This window comes from Cuculus canorus, chromosome 3 (genome assembly GCF_017976375.1).
Source record: "Cuculus canorus isolate bCucCan1 chromosome 3, bCucCan1.pri, whole genome shotgun sequence".
Lineage (NCBI taxonomy): Eukaryota > Metazoa > Chordata > Aves > Cuculiformes > Cuculidae > Cuculus > Cuculus canorus.
This window is the reverse complement of record NC_071403.1, coordinates 19,783,393-19,800,810: the sequence shown is the minus strand read 5'-3', so window position 1 is coordinate 19,800,810 and position 17,418 is coordinate 19,783,393. Positions and strand designations below refer to the sequence as shown.

Genomic DNA, 17,418 nt, shown 5'->3' with positions numbered 1-17,418 from the left:
ATAATGGAAACATGCAAAAAGTTCATATGGAACTTTATACCTAAGAAGCAGGACTTTACAGAGGATTGGTGGGTTTGGGAGACTTAATGGAACAGGAATCATCTAGAAAGACACAGATATTTTGAAGAGAATATTTGCTCAGTTTTCACCATAGTGAATGTTGACGTGATGCGTACTATTTTAGGTGTGTAAAAAAAACACAGCTGTTTCTGGGGAGGACATTAAAACAAGCTGATATATTCATGAGCAGTGGTTTGGTTAGGGTAATATATTTCTAGAAGAGCTGGAGGAATTAAAAAGTGAACCTGGTGCTAAAATTATTTATTGAAATTGTGAAGTCTTGGACATGGAAGGGTAGCAAGTATTGTCTTCCAAAGTGATGCTCTCAGATCTGCTGAGAATAATTTATGTCTGTCTTGCTCTGGAATGTCTGGTACTAGGTGCTCAGATAAAATTATTAAACTCACCGAATCACTAATCAGTCTGACAGTTTGTGCATTGAGGAAGAGACAAGCCTGAACAATGAGAACTGGAATGCTCTTGTGTTTTGAGTTAATCTTGTTGAACTAATCTTGTTCTTCAGCATATGGTAGAGGGAACAGTTTATAGAAATGTGCTTTCAGAATGTTGTATTTATGACTAGCTCTAGAAATCTTAAGTCTTAATACATCTAAAGCAGAAAGCTGTATAAAACAAAATTAGATTGATTTTTTGCTTGGTATAGACAGTTGGTAAGGTTCCAGTGAAAGCGTCATAAACATCAGTTTTGAAAATCATGCCTGACCTGTCTTTTCAGAAGCGAAAGGACATTTTTCTTATTAGAAGCAAAATAATAGGTGGAGGCGTTATGTTCTTTGTGGAATACTTTATATGTAAAGCCACTATACAACGGGAAATTGCTAGTGGCAGATGAGATTTGGTTCAGAAACATTCAAACTCTCAATCAGAGCAATCTGCTCATGTTTCTAATGTGTGCTGGGTTCTCTTTTCACATTATGTGTCTTTTTGTAAGATTGGTAGTATCGATAAGGTACTCTAGTTGCACCTTGTATTTCTAATAAAACACCTATCTGTGACTTTTGCGGGGAAAATGTGAACATAATCTTCTGTCATAATACTGTGACACATTCTAGTATTTATTTGAAACTTGTGTTTTAGATACGTTTTAAGAGAATTAAAAAGGTATGGCTTTTTTTATCTTTATAGCCTTGCTGATGCATGGGAAAATGATATCGGAGTTCATCCTCTAAGGTTTCCATCAGAAACATGTTTGGAATTACTGCTGATACTGGCTTTCAGTACCACCTCTCTGCCACCTTCACTTCGATCCATGAACTCTTTTCAGGTAAGGAACAGCTGCTTTTTCAGTATAAAGGTGTTATTTCTAGGAAAAAAGAGAGATCCCTGGGGCCCATAAACCTTTTCACAATGAAGGTTTATGTTATGTAGTTGCATGACTCTCCATAATATTAAATATAGCAATGCAGAACTTGTAGTGCTCAGTTTCTTTCAGTTGTATTAAATCTAGACCAAGGCAGGAAATGTCATTGGACTTTTAAACAGTCAATCACTGTTTAAATTAATTATATATTAAAGAATGCTTCTTTCTTCCCTTGTAGTTACATAGTCCATCAGTACTGTGGTGATACAAATCTAAGTTACCAGCTATTGAGCAGTAAGCATACCTGAATCTGTGTTTGTTTTGACTGCTGTAGAATAATCATCATCTTAGTGGGATTGAGTGTCCTAAACAGTTTATAGCACAAAATCTGATAGCTCCTATTTGTTCATACTCCCAGTTGGTAGTTAAGACACATTTAATTAGTGTTCATGGTTTGTGTTTACTGAAAAATAATTTTATTGTAGAATTTCCAAGCCTGAAAGGTATTGTTCGTAAACCAAAATCAAGTAATGGATTTAATTTTAGTAGAGTTACACTGATGTAGAGCTGCTTAAAACACATCTAGATGTTAGAAAATAGGTATGCACCTGCATTGTCTGCTCCCTTTGCATCTTGTGAGTTTGGAAAGGGGGTGTCTGTGTACAGTGAACTCTCAGGTAGAGCAGAAGCCATTGATCGTTTCAACATGATGGTTTAGTACCCAAGGTCAGAATTGTTATTGGGTTGTACATTTGGAGGCCATAAAATTGAAGAATCTCCTGGATACTGACAGAGTGAGATTGTAAAACTCACAAGTTTCAAGGATTGGCCAGTACTAGTTAACCATGTGGTTGAATAGTCTGTGTTAGGTACTAGAAGTGAATATTTTGATTGTCTAATCCAGGAGGATATATTCCTTGTCCACTATGTAGCCAGTAATCTGTAGAAAGTATTCTCTGGTTCAACAATGATAGGCTGAATAGGAGTCTCTTCTCGTATCTTGAGGGTATCCTTTCTTGTTTCTGCGCCTACTCAGTCCCAGGTTTTGCACTTAGAATTTCTTTTGATTTGTGTATCTGGGTAGAGATAGGAAGTGATGTGACTGTCAGCTGCTGCAGATACGAATCCATAAACTCAGGAATGATTTTTACCTCAGAGTACACAAACCACCACACTCTTCTTCTTGCTTGTCAGACTCTCCATGATTGTGCTTGACTGCTTTGGGTCATTTTAGTTTTGTGAGGCTGTCTCTTGCAATGAACTGTGACTCCCAGAGACCTGCCATGTGCTACCTCGAAGGGATTGAAGGATAGGACTATGTCAGCCATAGGACAGGAGGGCCCCATGCGTCCCTTTGAGACCCTCTGACCATGGCCTTTCAGACTCAAATTTCAATGGAACCACTGAAAGTAAATGTCACAGTGCCTTGCTGAACTGAAGTACTGTGGGGGATGGCATCTTCCAGCACGGGCCTTCAGAGATCTTAGTTTGGCCACCCATGTGCCAAAACGGGTGATGTAACAGTGTCCAGTCTTGATTGTGAGCATGATTTCAGGCTGAAGACACTACATTTTGAGCTGATTCCCTGTGTCTGTGCTCTCGCAGCAACAGGAAAGGCAAAAATTCATAGTTTTTGAAAAGCCCAAGTTCTGAAACCCACTCTGGTAAGACAAGGTTATATTTTTGCTAAGTGGGAAGAAAGGAAAATGGCTGTTTTACTAAACTTCGGGCTCCAAATTTCACTTTGCTTCCCAGACAGTCAGTATCACGACGTGTTTGTCCCAGAGGGCAAACACTGGCCAGGAAAATATCATTTTATTTATTTTTATCTTTGCAAACCTTGTTTGGATCTCAGTTAGGGAATCCGTGAAGCAGAAACAAAATTTGTCTGAGCTTTTCACTGATGCTTTGCAATGGGCTGTCAACCTCATCAGGTTTTTTTTTCTGTCTTACTTCTTTGTACTCATGTTCACTTTCTCTACAGCAAATATTAGAATTCTGTGTCCTAGTTCTTCTGTATATTTCTTGGAAAAAGTTGGCAAGATCTGTGAAGAGCTCAAATAATGATAGTAGATTGTTCTATTGCCTGAGTATTAAAGATCTGCCCGCATGCGAAGTACTGAGGATTGTGAGTCAAACAGGGAATAATAAAAGGGCACTAATTGAAAACTGATTTTTCGTGTGTCTTAATGGAGTAATGGCAAAATGACAGAAGCTAGTTTTGTTTTATTTTGTGGTAGGTGTAGACCTGGCAGTAGTCTAGGGAAAAAAAAAATTCTGTCTTACAATAAACCCTTTATTCGAACTGAAAACAGACTTTCCTGTTATCTACACATGACAGCCCTGCAGCTGAATACTGGAGGACCTAGAAGGGAAATGACCCCAGAAAGAGCCAGTTTTCTCCTTCTTGTAAGCGTTCCCACTCTTGGACACGTGGTGTAGAGCTAAATGGACCACCAGTTTCCACTGGCGCTTTTATTTGTTTTGATACAATATTTGAAAATGCATCTTAACAGATGGCTGTACATGTAGTGATCTAAAAGTTAGTTTAACTCATGATGTCGTGTCAGTATAGCTTTAAGAAATCCAGTTGCTATTAGTTACTAACCAAAACCAGTCTCACCTGCACCCCTGTGTTGTTTGAGATTGTATTTATCCTCTCAACTTATTATCTTACAATTTTGCACTGTTGACAGGCCAAAATTTTTGTTGGTATACATGTGCACTGGATGATGTTTAGGCTGTAAAAAAGGCCCCCCCGAAGGAAATGTGCTTAGTTGCTATTCATCTCAGTGATAAACTCTGTTCTGCTTTGTGCTCTCTGGGACTAGCTTAGCAGATTTCGTATCTGTGCTGATACATAAATTACATTTTATTTTCCAATCGTGTGCTACTACTTAGTAACATAATATTTGAAATCACTTTTCAATTCCATTTTGACCATGCGAAGATCTGATATAAATATCACTGGAAGAGCCTGGAGGAGAGGAGCAGCAGCAGACTATGTTACATAGCTCTCTGCTGAGTTTAAGGTCCTCTCTGAAAGCCAGCTTTTAAGCTTCTCAGACTTCTGATCCTCAGTACTAGGTTGTCTTTGGCTCATCTCATATTTTACCTGTGTAGTTAACATTGAAATTGTTCTGTTGAACTGTAGAGAGTTAAATCTTAGGAAGGTGGAGCCTGGAAATTCTGATGGACAGAAGTGGGTAGACTAATTCTTCCTGGGTGCTGCTCCTGAGTTTACTGGAGAACATGGATTTGCAGCCCTGACTTGTACCTTCACAGGCTTGTAATCCCTCACCTATACTAAGGATGTCTCAGATCAAGGGAAATAGGATTGACTGAGGAGCTTGATATTTATCTTGGAGCAATTCAGAAAGCAGTAAGGAGGGAAAGAGGAGCTTGCTGCTAGAAAAGATTAAAATATTTTTTTAGCTTGCTTTTGCTCAGAGCATTGTTTTGCGGTGCTCTCTTCAGGTCCATTATGCTGCATAGAAAGCTGTGTTACCTTATTACACTCTTGATCTGTCTGGCTCACCAGTCCCCTAAGCTGTCAGCCCTTTGCTTTAGGAACGGTTGTGCTACTCTTTATTTATTATTGTTAATACTTGCAAGTACTTGTAGCTGGCACCTACTTGAGTTATTGTGTGCTTTATCACGGGACTGTTCAGCTGCTACTTCTCAGCATAATCTCGGAGGATGTGTTGGTATATTAAAGCCTACAACACAAAGCAGTTAACACAAGAAGGTGCTTTAATGTGACAAGTAATCTCTGCTGTATTTTGCTAACCTTATCTTATCTTCCTCGGGATTCCAAATTGTTCTGGACATTGAATTCTTATGATGATACATGGGGCTCTTCAGCACGTTCTCTCTCACTGGGGTTATTGTGGGAAACCAGGCATTTTACTTTCCGTATCAATGCACTCTTCACAAGTCCACAGACTCTTAACAAGAGTTCTCAGAGGTAAATAGACCATGGTTTTATTTTTACTTTTAACGTTGCATAAACATGAAAGAAGACTGTGATTAAAAACTGCCAAGCAATTTAAAAATTTTGTTTGAAATAGCCCTTAATATCTTTTGGTGCTGCACCCAATACCACTGATGGCTTATCAGCACACTGTCCGCTTTGGTTAGGACAAATAGAGACAGTGTTTAAGAAAACACAAAAAAACGTTAATTCTGTTGTTGCAATAAGCATTCCTAGAAGTGTCTCTGAAGGAAAAACTCATTTGCAGTTAGTTTGCCTCCAAAAAAAGTGGGGGGAAAAAAATTCTTGTGGAGCAGCCTATCAAGTTTACTATCATTTAAATATGTCATGAAGAGCAGAAAGCTTTCTAAAAGTGACAAATTTAGAGATCTGAAATAGCAAGTTGTTCAGAAAATATAAGAATGAATCAATACAGTATTTATTACAGTTTAATGACTCTAGTATCAAAAGTACTCAAAAGACTCATGGAAGGCAAAATACAAAATTACTGCTGTCTGTCAGGTCTACACATGGTCTAAACTAAAATATGCCTTGATATTTAGTGGTTTCTAATATTGATAGTCTTTTTTTTTTGTGTGTGCATGTGTGTGTGTGTGTGTATATATATATAAAAGAAAAGCACTTCCAAGCTTGCTTATGTCAAAAAAAAGTTAGCTGAAGATGGAGGACACTTGCAGATCCACCTGTGTTTTCTGACAATCCTTTTTGAAGTAAACAGCTGAGTAAAATTTAGAAATATCTGCTCAGCTCTTCCTTTTATTCCCTTCTGGGCATTTGGAGCTGAAGAAGTTGCAGAGATTCTCTTAAGTTGGACTCCACACCTTTGGAGCACTGTCAAAGAGCAGCAAAGACAGGACAAGGAGCTGCTCTGGTTCAAAATGATTTGGGAAATAGTGATATAAGAAGTTTAAACATCAAGAGGAAAAGAATGGCTTTAAAAATACTGTATCTTTTATTAAAATATAGCAGAAAGGAAAAATAAATGTCCATTTATTCAGTAAACTAGCTTATCTTTCCAAACATGTTTTTAAACTTGTATTACCTGCTTACTGAGGATCTCTCACAAAATGAATAACGGATTTGAATATGAATATGTATATTTTGTAATATTTTGCAGACAACTGATGAGTTCCCAAATACTGTAGAATGTTTTTGACAATTAATAAGTTTTTTGATATTTCTCTGAAACTTCTGAATGAACATTGGCAGTATAATGGAGAAACCACTGAAAATATATTGCAGTCTCTGTTGAAATTGTTATTTTTGTTTCCTTAACCGACCATTTCACAAAATGTAAACCACAGTGAGGAAACCAAATGTTGTTACAGTCAGCTTCTTTTGGCTGCTTCTATTTCCCTCAAAGTAAAGGTGTTTTGATTTTTTCAGATTAGGATAAAAGAGCCTGCCGTGTGCTTTTTGTAGTTTTAACTAACCTGTTAGGTTGCCAGGATGACATTGGATGGATTAATTTTTTGGTTTATTGTGATGATTATGTGGAAGTTTTTAAGTTTGATTTCAAGCAATTTACTTTAAATAGCAAATAAGTACCCAAGTCTTATGTAGTCCTTGGGAAGCTGATGTAATTTTTAGAAATATGCATACAAATATTTAATTTACTTTAAAATAGAAGAAGTCATAACGTGTGTATATTTGGAAGGTTTGTTTGTGTTTATATGCATTTACTAGAAGCAATAATAAATATGTTGAAACACTGTAGAATAATTAGGAACAAAGCTATAAAATGTTATGGACCAAATGCTGACAAGAGCAAGCAATATTAAAGGAGCTAGTGTTTTGAAGACAAATTTGAATACTACTTTGCAGAATGATAGAGATTTCTAGGCTCAATTAAGAGGTTATTAGATTCATAAAACCATAGAATAGTTAGGGTTGGAAGGGACCTTAAAGATCATCCAGTTCCAACCCCCTGCCATGGGCAGGGACACCATCCACTAGATCAGGTTGCTCAAAGCCTAATGCACCCTGGTTTTGAACACCTCATAGAATTATGGACTGGTTTGGCTTGCAAGGGACCTTAAAGTCCATCCAGTTCCAACCCCCCTGCCATGGGCAGGGACACGTCCCACTAGACCAGGCTGCCCAAGGCCACATCCATCCTGGTCTTGAACACTTTGAGGGATGGGTCATCCACAGCTTCCCTGGGCAACCTGTGCCTGTGCCTCACCACCCTCAAGCATGAAGTTTTTCTTCCCATGTCTAATCTCAATCTTCCCCCTTCCAATTTAAAACCATTTCCTCTCATCCTATTACTTCATGTCCTTGTAAATAGTACCTCCTCAGCTTTCTTGTGCCCCCCATTCAGGTACTGGAAGGTCGCTCTAAGGTCTTCTTGCTCCAGCCCTCTGGTCACCCTTGTAGGCCTCCTCTGGATGTGTTCCAACAGCTCCATATCCTTCTGACGTTGAGGATTCCAGAACTGGACACAGCATTCCAGATGAGGTCTCACAAGAGAGGAATAGAGGGGCAAAATCACCTCCCTTGACCTGCTGGCCATGCTTCTTTTGATGCAGCCCAGGACACGGTTGGCCTTCTGGGCTGTGAGTGCACATTGCCAGCTCATGTCGAGCTGTTCATCATCCAGCACTGCAAAGTCCTTCTCTGCAGGGCTGCTCTCAATCACATCACCCCCCATCGTGTACTGAAATTAGGGATTGCCCCAAACCAGATGTAGGACCTTGCACTTGGCCTTGTTGAACCTCATGAGGTTTTCAGAGACCCGTTTCTCCAGTCTGTCCAGGTCCTGCTGGATGACATCCCATCCTTCCGGTGTGGCAACTCAACCATCCAGCTTGGTGTCATCTGCAAATATTGCTTAGGGTGCACTCAACCTCACTGTCAATATCATTGATAAAGATATTAAACAGCACTGGTCCCAGTACAGACCCCTGAGGGACACCACTTGTCATGGATCTCCATCTGGACTTTGAGCCTTTGACCACAACTCTCTGAATATGACCATCCAACCAGTGTCTTATCCACCGAACAGTCCATCCATCAAATCCATATCTCTCTCATATTGTCTTATTTTTCTGGTCTGCTACAGAACTATCCTTCATTAAGCTGATTTTTATTATGCCACAGGTTACCTTACTCAGTGTTCACTGTGAGTGATCTTTTAAGAGTATGTCCAGAGTGTTCAGTTGTATTTCTTGAACATTGAGACTATCCACTTCTTTTAATGTTAGTTCTCAGGACTTCAAGCTCAAGTGGAAGATTTTTTTTCTTAAACTGTAGTTAGGATTTTGAAGTCTTTGAATCTGTACCAAAAATCTTTCATGCTACTGATTCTGCTTAAACTTCATTATAACATAATATCTCGTAGATGAGAGCTATTTGTCTCTGCATATGCAGGAGCATACTGAGCAATGTCCTGTGCTTCCTTATGTGTCCCATATATGACTCATCCATATCTGCAGCACAGGCTCTCATATCTAGGCTATGGATTTGTGATATCTGATCCTGCTTTGGAGATGCTGATGGGAAGGTATTATCCTATCCATCTTATAGAAAGCATGACTGCATTTTCTGTAATGGACAAGAGCTGCCCATTTATATTGGCCTGAAATAGAAAAATCAATCACATGTAAACCTAAACCAAATCTGTGAATGGGAAAAATGCAGACTGAGCTTTCTGGCAGAAGCACAAAATTTTGATTACTTCAGTGCTCAGTGATGGAGAGTCAGGACCTTGACAGCAGAGGTCCTAAACTGAGGTTCAGAATTTGTTGTCAGGTTCTCAGGAGAGCTAGATGCTTCTTTTCTTTCAAGACAGTTCTTCAATAGAGATCAGAGAGCATGAACCTGGACATATCCTACACAGAAATAGATTTTAATTAAAAAAACCCAAAACAAACAGTGAAGTGATTGAGTCACCATCCCTGGAAGTATTTAAAAGAAGTTTAGATGCGATTTAGTGGTGGACTTGGCAGTGTTAGGTTAAGGGTTGGAGTCAATGATCTTAAACATTTTTTCAACCTAAACAATTCTATGGTTTTAAATATGTCACTTACTGTTTAGATGTGAATGTACAATTGATTGCAGAAACCCCGTTTTGATAGCCTGGTATAGCCCTTGTTATCAACTGTTCGAAAGGGGTGAAGACAGAACTAATGAAGATTGAAACAGCCTGATTGATGCCACTCATTTTATTGCCTGTTTGCTTCTATTGTGAACGTATTTCTTTTCCCAAGTAATTTTGAAATCTAAAAGTGTAGCCTTTATATCATAATTATCCAATGCCTGTGTCCACAATGTGCTATTAAGCACGAACTGAGAGTTTGTGTTCTTTATCAACAGGCACCACACTGTGAGTGGGTTGTGTAAAAGAGACCAGACAAATACCCATGTTTTATGTACTTGAATAAATACATAAAGAATAGTCTTACGAGAGGCATGCCACACTGTTTGGATATCCATTTCTATTTATTAACTGAGACTGTTGCCTTTGTGACTGAGAAACAGGCTCTGCTCAAAAGAAATATTTAGCCCTATGCAAAACTAAATAATACTGTAGATTTCTACATGTTTTGTAGGTGGTTTATCTTTTTAGGGCTACTTCCCTCCAAAATCTTGGCTTCTCTAAGTTAGTCTTAGCTCCTTCCCAGTCATAATTAATAGATTGACTTATGTGAAGAGCAAGTTTCATCCTCCCAGCCAACAAGGTACAGCAATCTGGTTATTACCTGCGTAGAGCTAGATAGCTGGCTTTGAAGATAACACTGACTCATTGGATAACGATGATTCTATAATAAAATTTTTTCTTTAAAATTTCATGTTGCTATTCTGTGTGCTTTGTGAATGAGTGTTGTTACGGAAAACTATGATGCTCTTAATATCTTTTAAGGGTCTGGATGGAAGCTTTGAAGCTACTTATAAAGTCCAGAAAGCTCTGCAGAAAAAAGGTGTATTTATAAGGGTGCTTCTTAGTAGGTTTACAAGTACTTTAAAAATAGGTGGAATCAACCCTGTTGGATTGCAGCTGTAGGCTGAGATATGATGTTATCACAATTTACAAAATTTTGAGGGATCCTCGAGGAGGATGTCACTGAATTTTAGCATTATGTTAGCACAAGAGGCAGATACCAAGGCACTTGGAGCAATTCAAGTGTTATTGTGTTAAAGAGCTGGAAATGACGATGATGTCTTGAAGGAGGCAAATGGACAAATATACAGAACTCTGCAAAGCCAGAGCATAATAATTGAATCAATGACTTGACTGTGATAAAATACATGGTGGTTGAAAAGGAAGGGGTTTGTTAAGTTCGTCTTTTTTTATTGTCATTTGAAAATGAGTCTGGAATGGATGTTTTGGTAAAAAAGTCAGCAATGCCTTCAGTGAGAAACAGAGTTCGCCTTCCTTCAGAAGCAGACGTCTGTCATTCTGTTGTGATGTCAGTAAAGAGAGCAGCGCACTCTAAATCTCTGTGCTTAAATCATAATTCTTTGATCTGGAGGTAGTGGCTGCTGACAAATGATAGTACTTAAAAGCTCTTGCTTGTTAAGGAAGAATACTTGGCTTCGGAATTTAGGAAAGCTAGAATGGGCAGAAATGTGATGCGGGGAAACAGGTCATATCACTGTCTGTCCAGAGGCAGAGAAAGACCTGCAAGGAAGTCTAAGAGGTAAGATGGGCCGGCTACTCTTCCAGTAGGCTGATGCTGTTCCCAGTGACACACATCGGCACGGTTCTGACAGACCACAAAGAAAGCAGGATTATTACATTATCATCTCTTGAGTTGCTCACTGCTTGGACTAATTAAAAAAGATAAGTTGTGCGAATGTTTGTTTGTACTACAGCTCCAGTACTTTTGAGTTAAAGGAATCTGTTCTACACGTGTGAGGAGGTATCTTAACATATGCGTTTTATAGTGCTCCCAAAGTAAGATTTGGAATACTCCTACAGGAAGACGAAAGAAGGGCAAAAGAGTGTGCAGGCATCAACACAGCCTACTGAAATACAGAGACCATTTAGCCTTCAAAAGAAAGCTGTTACACCTTGAGGTAAACCCAGGCAACCATTTAACAGTGTGTAGAAAAACTTGCAGGAATCTGAGGATGCCATAGCCAAGTGAGATCACATTCAGTGTTGGGTGGGCAGAATGTGATTGCTGCTTGGACTTCCGCCAGGCATTCTGGTTAATGTTTCCTTATCTGTCTCCCGGCAGCTTGACAAGTAAAATAGGAAGTGATTCTGTCTCATGGAAAAAAAAATAAATATATTATTCCCGTATCAGTAGCACAAAGTATAAAAGCATTGTCGAGAGAGACACTATTTTAAAATGGCAATTCCCAGTCTTCATTATTTTTGTGAGCAATGGCGTCATAAACAGATCAGTGAGCTATATTTCTTCTGTTGCTTTTAGTGAGCTTGAATTTTATAAAGAAAATAGAAGGAAAAATGAGTATTAAGCACCTTGCCTAGGTGAAAAAGTATCTTGCCTGCAAACTTGTACAGGTGAAGATGTTATTTTAATCTTACTGACTATTTTGGCTGCTCAGTCCACTTTCAGGATCTTCCAGAATGCCTGATATTCCTAAATATGATCCTGGAAATGACTTAACATTGTACTGTTCAGATATTCTCACTTATTTGGACTAGTACCACTGACCCTAACACTGGACCTAGTTCTGGTTCTTGTCAATAACCATTTGCCTGCATAATTCAATTTTAGGTAGAAGTTCTCCTTCCTGTTGGTGCTCCAGTCTTTGATGCATTTTCTATTTCCATATGTGGATGTCCCACCGAATTAAGAAAAAAAAAAAAAAGGTATCATGAGGGCTGACTAGCTAACATATTTCTTTTTTAACTCATCAAAGACCCTTCTTACTCTTTAATTCTAGGAGGGGAACAACAGGGATTTTTCTTATATCCTTTTCTATAACAAAGTAGAATCAACTTTACTTCTGATTTAAAAAAATCAAGTCCACTGAACACACAGAAACCTTCATATTTCAGGTTGCATTCTCTGCTTCCACAGAAAGGAATTGCATATTCAGCTCTATTTTTATAGAGCGGTTGCTAGTGACTAGTTAAATTAATCAAAAGTGTCTATTCTGCATGGTTATCCTGAGGACATGTTCCATTAAGTGACTGCTTTTTCTATTTTTAGGTGATATTTAGAATATGATTGTCTGTAAAACTTAGTGCTCTGTTCTGTAAGCTTTTACTTTTCCCTTTTCCACTTTATTTTCTACTTATTTTTTTTCCCTTCTCATGTAGTGTTCATTCTAAGCCATTCCTGCATAAGGAGTCTGGGAGGAGACCATTCTCCCATTTGCCTGGGTTTTGGGCTGTCTTCTGAGGACTTTAGCATTCAACAAGGTCGTATGCACAACACCAGATTTAGAGGAAGCACACAATTCCATGTGAAAATTACTGTGCTCCTGTGATTTAGTTAAAATGAACCATCAAAAGAGTGACACTATTTACATGTTTTTAAGTGTAGTTCAGAAGCTGAAGGAAACCGTGGTGACAGTTACTAGCTAATCCTTTTATGTCAGCCTTTCCTGCTGAGGCAAAGCAGGCATTCTTAATACAGAACAATGCAGATTGTGCATCAAGTGTGGCTCTTAGACAACCATACTGATACTGGTTAAAGTACTGATACTGACTGAAGTGCTAACACTTGAAAATGTGGCTGTTGGATTATACCCCTTCCCCAACCTACATTCAGATAGTTTACAAAACAGCCTGATTTAAACTTCCAACATAATTCTCAAAATAATCTATAGTATTTTTTTTTGCAAGGTATCCATCTTGAAGGAGATGCAAGTCACAGGGAAAAAAAAATCATGTAAAACCAGTATCATAGTCTCACATGCTGCTCTGTTTATGCAACAGTGACTACTTAGTCCATTTTTAGTCATTTCCATAAAATTGCCAATACTTTGGATTACCTCAAGTTTTCATTCAAGTGAACAAATATTGCGTGGTTTTGAAAGTCATGCAACATATTTACGATGTCCATCTGAAGATTTAGGAGCCTGTTTCTCATCTTGCAAGTTTAAAAATGCTAGAGATGGTTCCTTAGTAGTTGCAGCTTTGATTAGTTCGAGTCATATTATAGAAATGTACCTGAAGCGTTTGTGTCGATAGCTTAACATTGTAGGACCTGAACCCTTTGAAGTTAATGTCAAAACTTTTTTTTCAGTGGTGTAGAACTGCACTGCAAATGAGTAAACCAGCCAGCTGGATATATTGTAGAGAAGTCATTACTGCAGACTCTCTGGAAGTTCCTCGTTAACACTATTGCATGTGAACTTTGCAAGCAAATGCTTGGAGCTAGTCTCTGATAGCTGTTCATTAGACAAGTGAGTTAATCACAGTGGCTGCTGGTTCACGCAGAGGGTTTTCTGGGTTTTTTTTGTCATCTATTTGAAGACTTCAAACAGTATAAATGATTTAAAGGCTTCACTCCACTAGATGGGGAAAAAGATGCTTATAGTGTAGTAGGTGCTTACGCTCACCAGTAATTGAGATGATGTAATATTTTTACGCTTGGATGAGTATAGATTTTGAATAAAAGAATTTAATTAACACTGACTAAGTATTCCTTATAAGGGAAGATTCTCTAGTTCTGTTTCATTAATGCTTTATGCTTCTAGTAGTTAACTAATTTAATTTTACTCCTGGTGTTCAAGGTCTGTGCTTTTCTTTCCTTCTATCTTTCAGTCTGTCTTCTAAACAGACATTGTTTGTATTTTATAGTTGGGAAGAGAAGATAAGCCAGAGAAATAAAACAAAGGGAAAAGTGCAAAGCTTTTTTTTTCTTTACTTGGATTTTGTGTAATGCACGGTAGATGTGTATCTGTGACTGTGACTGTGCATGAAATGTATGTAATGTGAAAAGTGATTTAATTGGAATGATCTCTGAGATTTAAAGACTATAAAGCCTATTTTAAAAAGTCAGCTAAATGAAAATGCACTATTTAAAATAATTAAAAGTGGGTAGGATCAGTCACATTGTAAAAGTAATCCTTGCATGTGCAAACAACCATGCTGATTTAATTTGGCTTACTAAGGTATATAAGGGGTTTGGGGATCAAAATCCCTTTTGGGATTAATCTTTTTTTAGTTTACATGTCTGTGGACTACAGTAGGATTTTGTATGTAATGCTTAAATTCAAGATACAGAATAAGTGAAACGTGGCAAATGTTCAAAGTGAATTTAAAAAAGCCTGTTCAAATTGTCTGTCAAGCAGTAAGGGTTTCAATGTGAGAAATCCAGGGGAATGATTCTTTTTAAAGTCCAAGGCAAACAATTTTTCTATTGTTTTTTTTTCACCAACTCAGTACAATTGAATTAAAGGTTTTCATGCAGAAGTGTTAAGTGCCCGGTTTTGGTCTTTGTGAGTTTTCAGTGTTTGTGTTATAATGCTGATAAAATTTTGGGCAACGTCAGGTTATTTCCTTCAGACCATAAGGTCCTCAGCTTTAGATCTTACACATTTCTAACTGTGTTCTTGGCTATCATCTGTCTACATTTCTATTAACATGCTGGTTTTCATTACTTGAATTTTATGAAGTGCTAGATTTTTTTATAATGCAGGTAATTAGGTTTTAACAGCATATTTTTAGTGGCCTTGCTGTAAGGAAGGACTTTTAAACAGTAATTTGGAAGTCTTGGAGCAGACCAATGTGCTATAGTAATTTTAAGTAGTGACTCCAGTGTATAATTTGTTCATGTATGTTTGTCCTTGATAGTAAAATTGGATTAAAAAAATAAGAAAAAAAATAGAAAGAAATAAGCCAGAAAATTTATTCTCCTTGAAGGTCATTAATAAGATTTAAAAAAGAACATGAAAATCTCATTGTTAAAGAAATTGTGTTAGCTTTGTTTTGAATAATAACACTTTCACCAGTACAAAAAAGGTCTCATAATAATAAAAACTAACTGTTATTTTCATTTGAAACTGGAAAATAGTCAATGGCTGAAAAATTGCCAAAGAAAAAGAGTGGAGAGGAAAAAAAAAAGCTTGAAGAGAATAAAATGGATTGTATGGAACTATGAGCTGAAGGACAGATTCATACTATATTGTAATATAAAAAAATGAAGGTGTGAAGGAGGAGGGGAGGAGAAAAGAGAGTCAATCAAAACTGCAAGATGGTATTTAATTTGCAAGTATTTTCTGTTTAGTATTTGACTAAAGTGTCTTTCAAGTGAATAAAAGAAGGTAATACATAAAAGGAAGGTTAGGAAACAAACTGAAGAGGGAAAGTGCAATTTGCACTGCGTCTAAACCCCCTGAAAAAGAGCAGAACGGAAAAAGTCTGGTTTTGCAGTTTTACAATACATTGGAATGGTTTGCCTTCAAAGATGCTCTAATGACCAGTCTTTGTAAATAAACATGGTCACTTTGAAAATGCATGCAACAGAAATATATTTAGATCTACTGAGGTTGGAAGTGATCTCCTGATGTCATCTAGTCCAAAACCACAGTCAGACAGAGCAGATTGCTTGGGACCAGGTCCAGTTGGGTTATGAATAACTGAGGATGGAGAATTCACAACCTCTCTGAGCAACCTGTGCTAGTGTTCTACCATCCTCACAAAGTATCTTCTCGGGTTCGGAAGGAATTTCATGGTCTTTAATTTGGGCTCATTGCCTCTTATTCTGTCAGTGGGCACTACTGGGAAGAGTCTGGAGCTCTCATCTTCTCTCCCTCCCATCAGGTATTTATGCATATCAGTGTGATCTCTGTGGACCTCCGCTTCTTCAAGCTGAGCAGTCTCAGCTTTTGACCTCTCCTCATAGAAGGATGCTCCGGGCCCTTTGTCATCCTCATGGCCTCTAGTTGGATCCTTGGTAGCCTTTACCTTGCTTCAGTAAGCCCGTATCTTTCTTGTATAGGGGATCCCAGACCTGGATCCAGCAGTCCAGATGTGACCTTAGCAGTGCTGAGCTGAGGTGAAGAATCTCCTCCCTTAACTTGCTAGCAGCCCTTTTCCTGATGCCAATTTATGGGCACTTTAAATGTTCTGTAACCTGGTCCTCCTTCACCAAGGTTAAGTCATCTTGTTCCAGACTTGCCCACTGGTCTCAGGGGACTGGGATTCCTGCGGGCTGGTCATACCATTAAAGACCGAGGCAAAAAGGGCATTGAGTGCCTCAGCCTTTCGGTGTTCTTTGTCAGCAGGGCCTCTGGAGACACACAGGCTCATGTGCTGCTTACTGCTTATGTCTCACTGAAAATCTGGAAAGAACCACCTCCTAGCTCACTTGCTTCTCATCCTCTGCTAAAATAGTTTGCTGTTCATGGTGATGGCTGTCGTTGCAGCTACTTATTTAATTAGAGTGAGTAGGGACCCGAAGAAGCCATCTCCATTCCCACAATGGAGACTTGACTGTACCTGTTGGTGTTGCACTGGATCTCTTCAGTGAGGATTAGGTTGGGAGTGCAAATATTTGTCATGAATACAGCAAGACTTTTTGCTGTAATACAGATGGTAACATAATGCATGGACTTTGAGTTATGTGTATCCTGAGGCAGTAGTCTCTAAATAATCTCATTATCACAGCCTGCTGACACAAGCAGTCCCTAAATATCCCATACATGTGTGTATATATGTTTAATTGCAGTTATTACTAGCACCAGTGCTTTAACATCTATTGTATTTTGAAATGAGTTTCGTTTCAGCCAGTTAGTCAGACTGCTGCCAAAGTCTGTGTGTGAGCTGCACTTTGCAGTAATAAGGAAGTACAACTTGTCTAAAAATCCATTTGTTTTTTTCCTTAGCTCCCATTTCAGAATATGATGGGTGGCCTACTTTTATGGGGATGAAAAATTATTTTCCTGTTCCTTTGTAACATTATGGGTCTTGTAAACTGTTGCACGGTCTTTTGGAGTAGGTGACATTACTAGGATAGATATTAATTATTTTCAGGCTGCTGATACATCACTTCTGCACGATCTGTATTTATCTCTTCAACATTCCTCTTCTCTTGCTTGTTATAGGTGGTCTTGAGGGAACCAGCTTCCAAAGTTAAATAGAGTAGTGTAACACACAGAGTGGTTTTAAAGC

General features: G+C 38.3%; 1 protein-coding gene across 1 annotated transcript in view; it reads left to right on the top strand.

Annotated features, from left to right (window-relative positions):
• The window catches only part of UBE3D (ubiquitin protein ligase E3D), an 85,553-nt gene that overhangs the window by 50,098 nt on the left and 18,037 nt on the right, over positions 1 to 17,418 (top strand). The window contains exon 9 of the mRNA XM_054062892.1: positions 1,207 to 1,345. Within this exon, the coding sequence (XP_053918867.1) occupies positions 1,207 to 1,345 (139 nt within the window). The remainder of the gene's footprint in view (positions 1 to 1,206; positions 1,346 to 17,418) is intronic.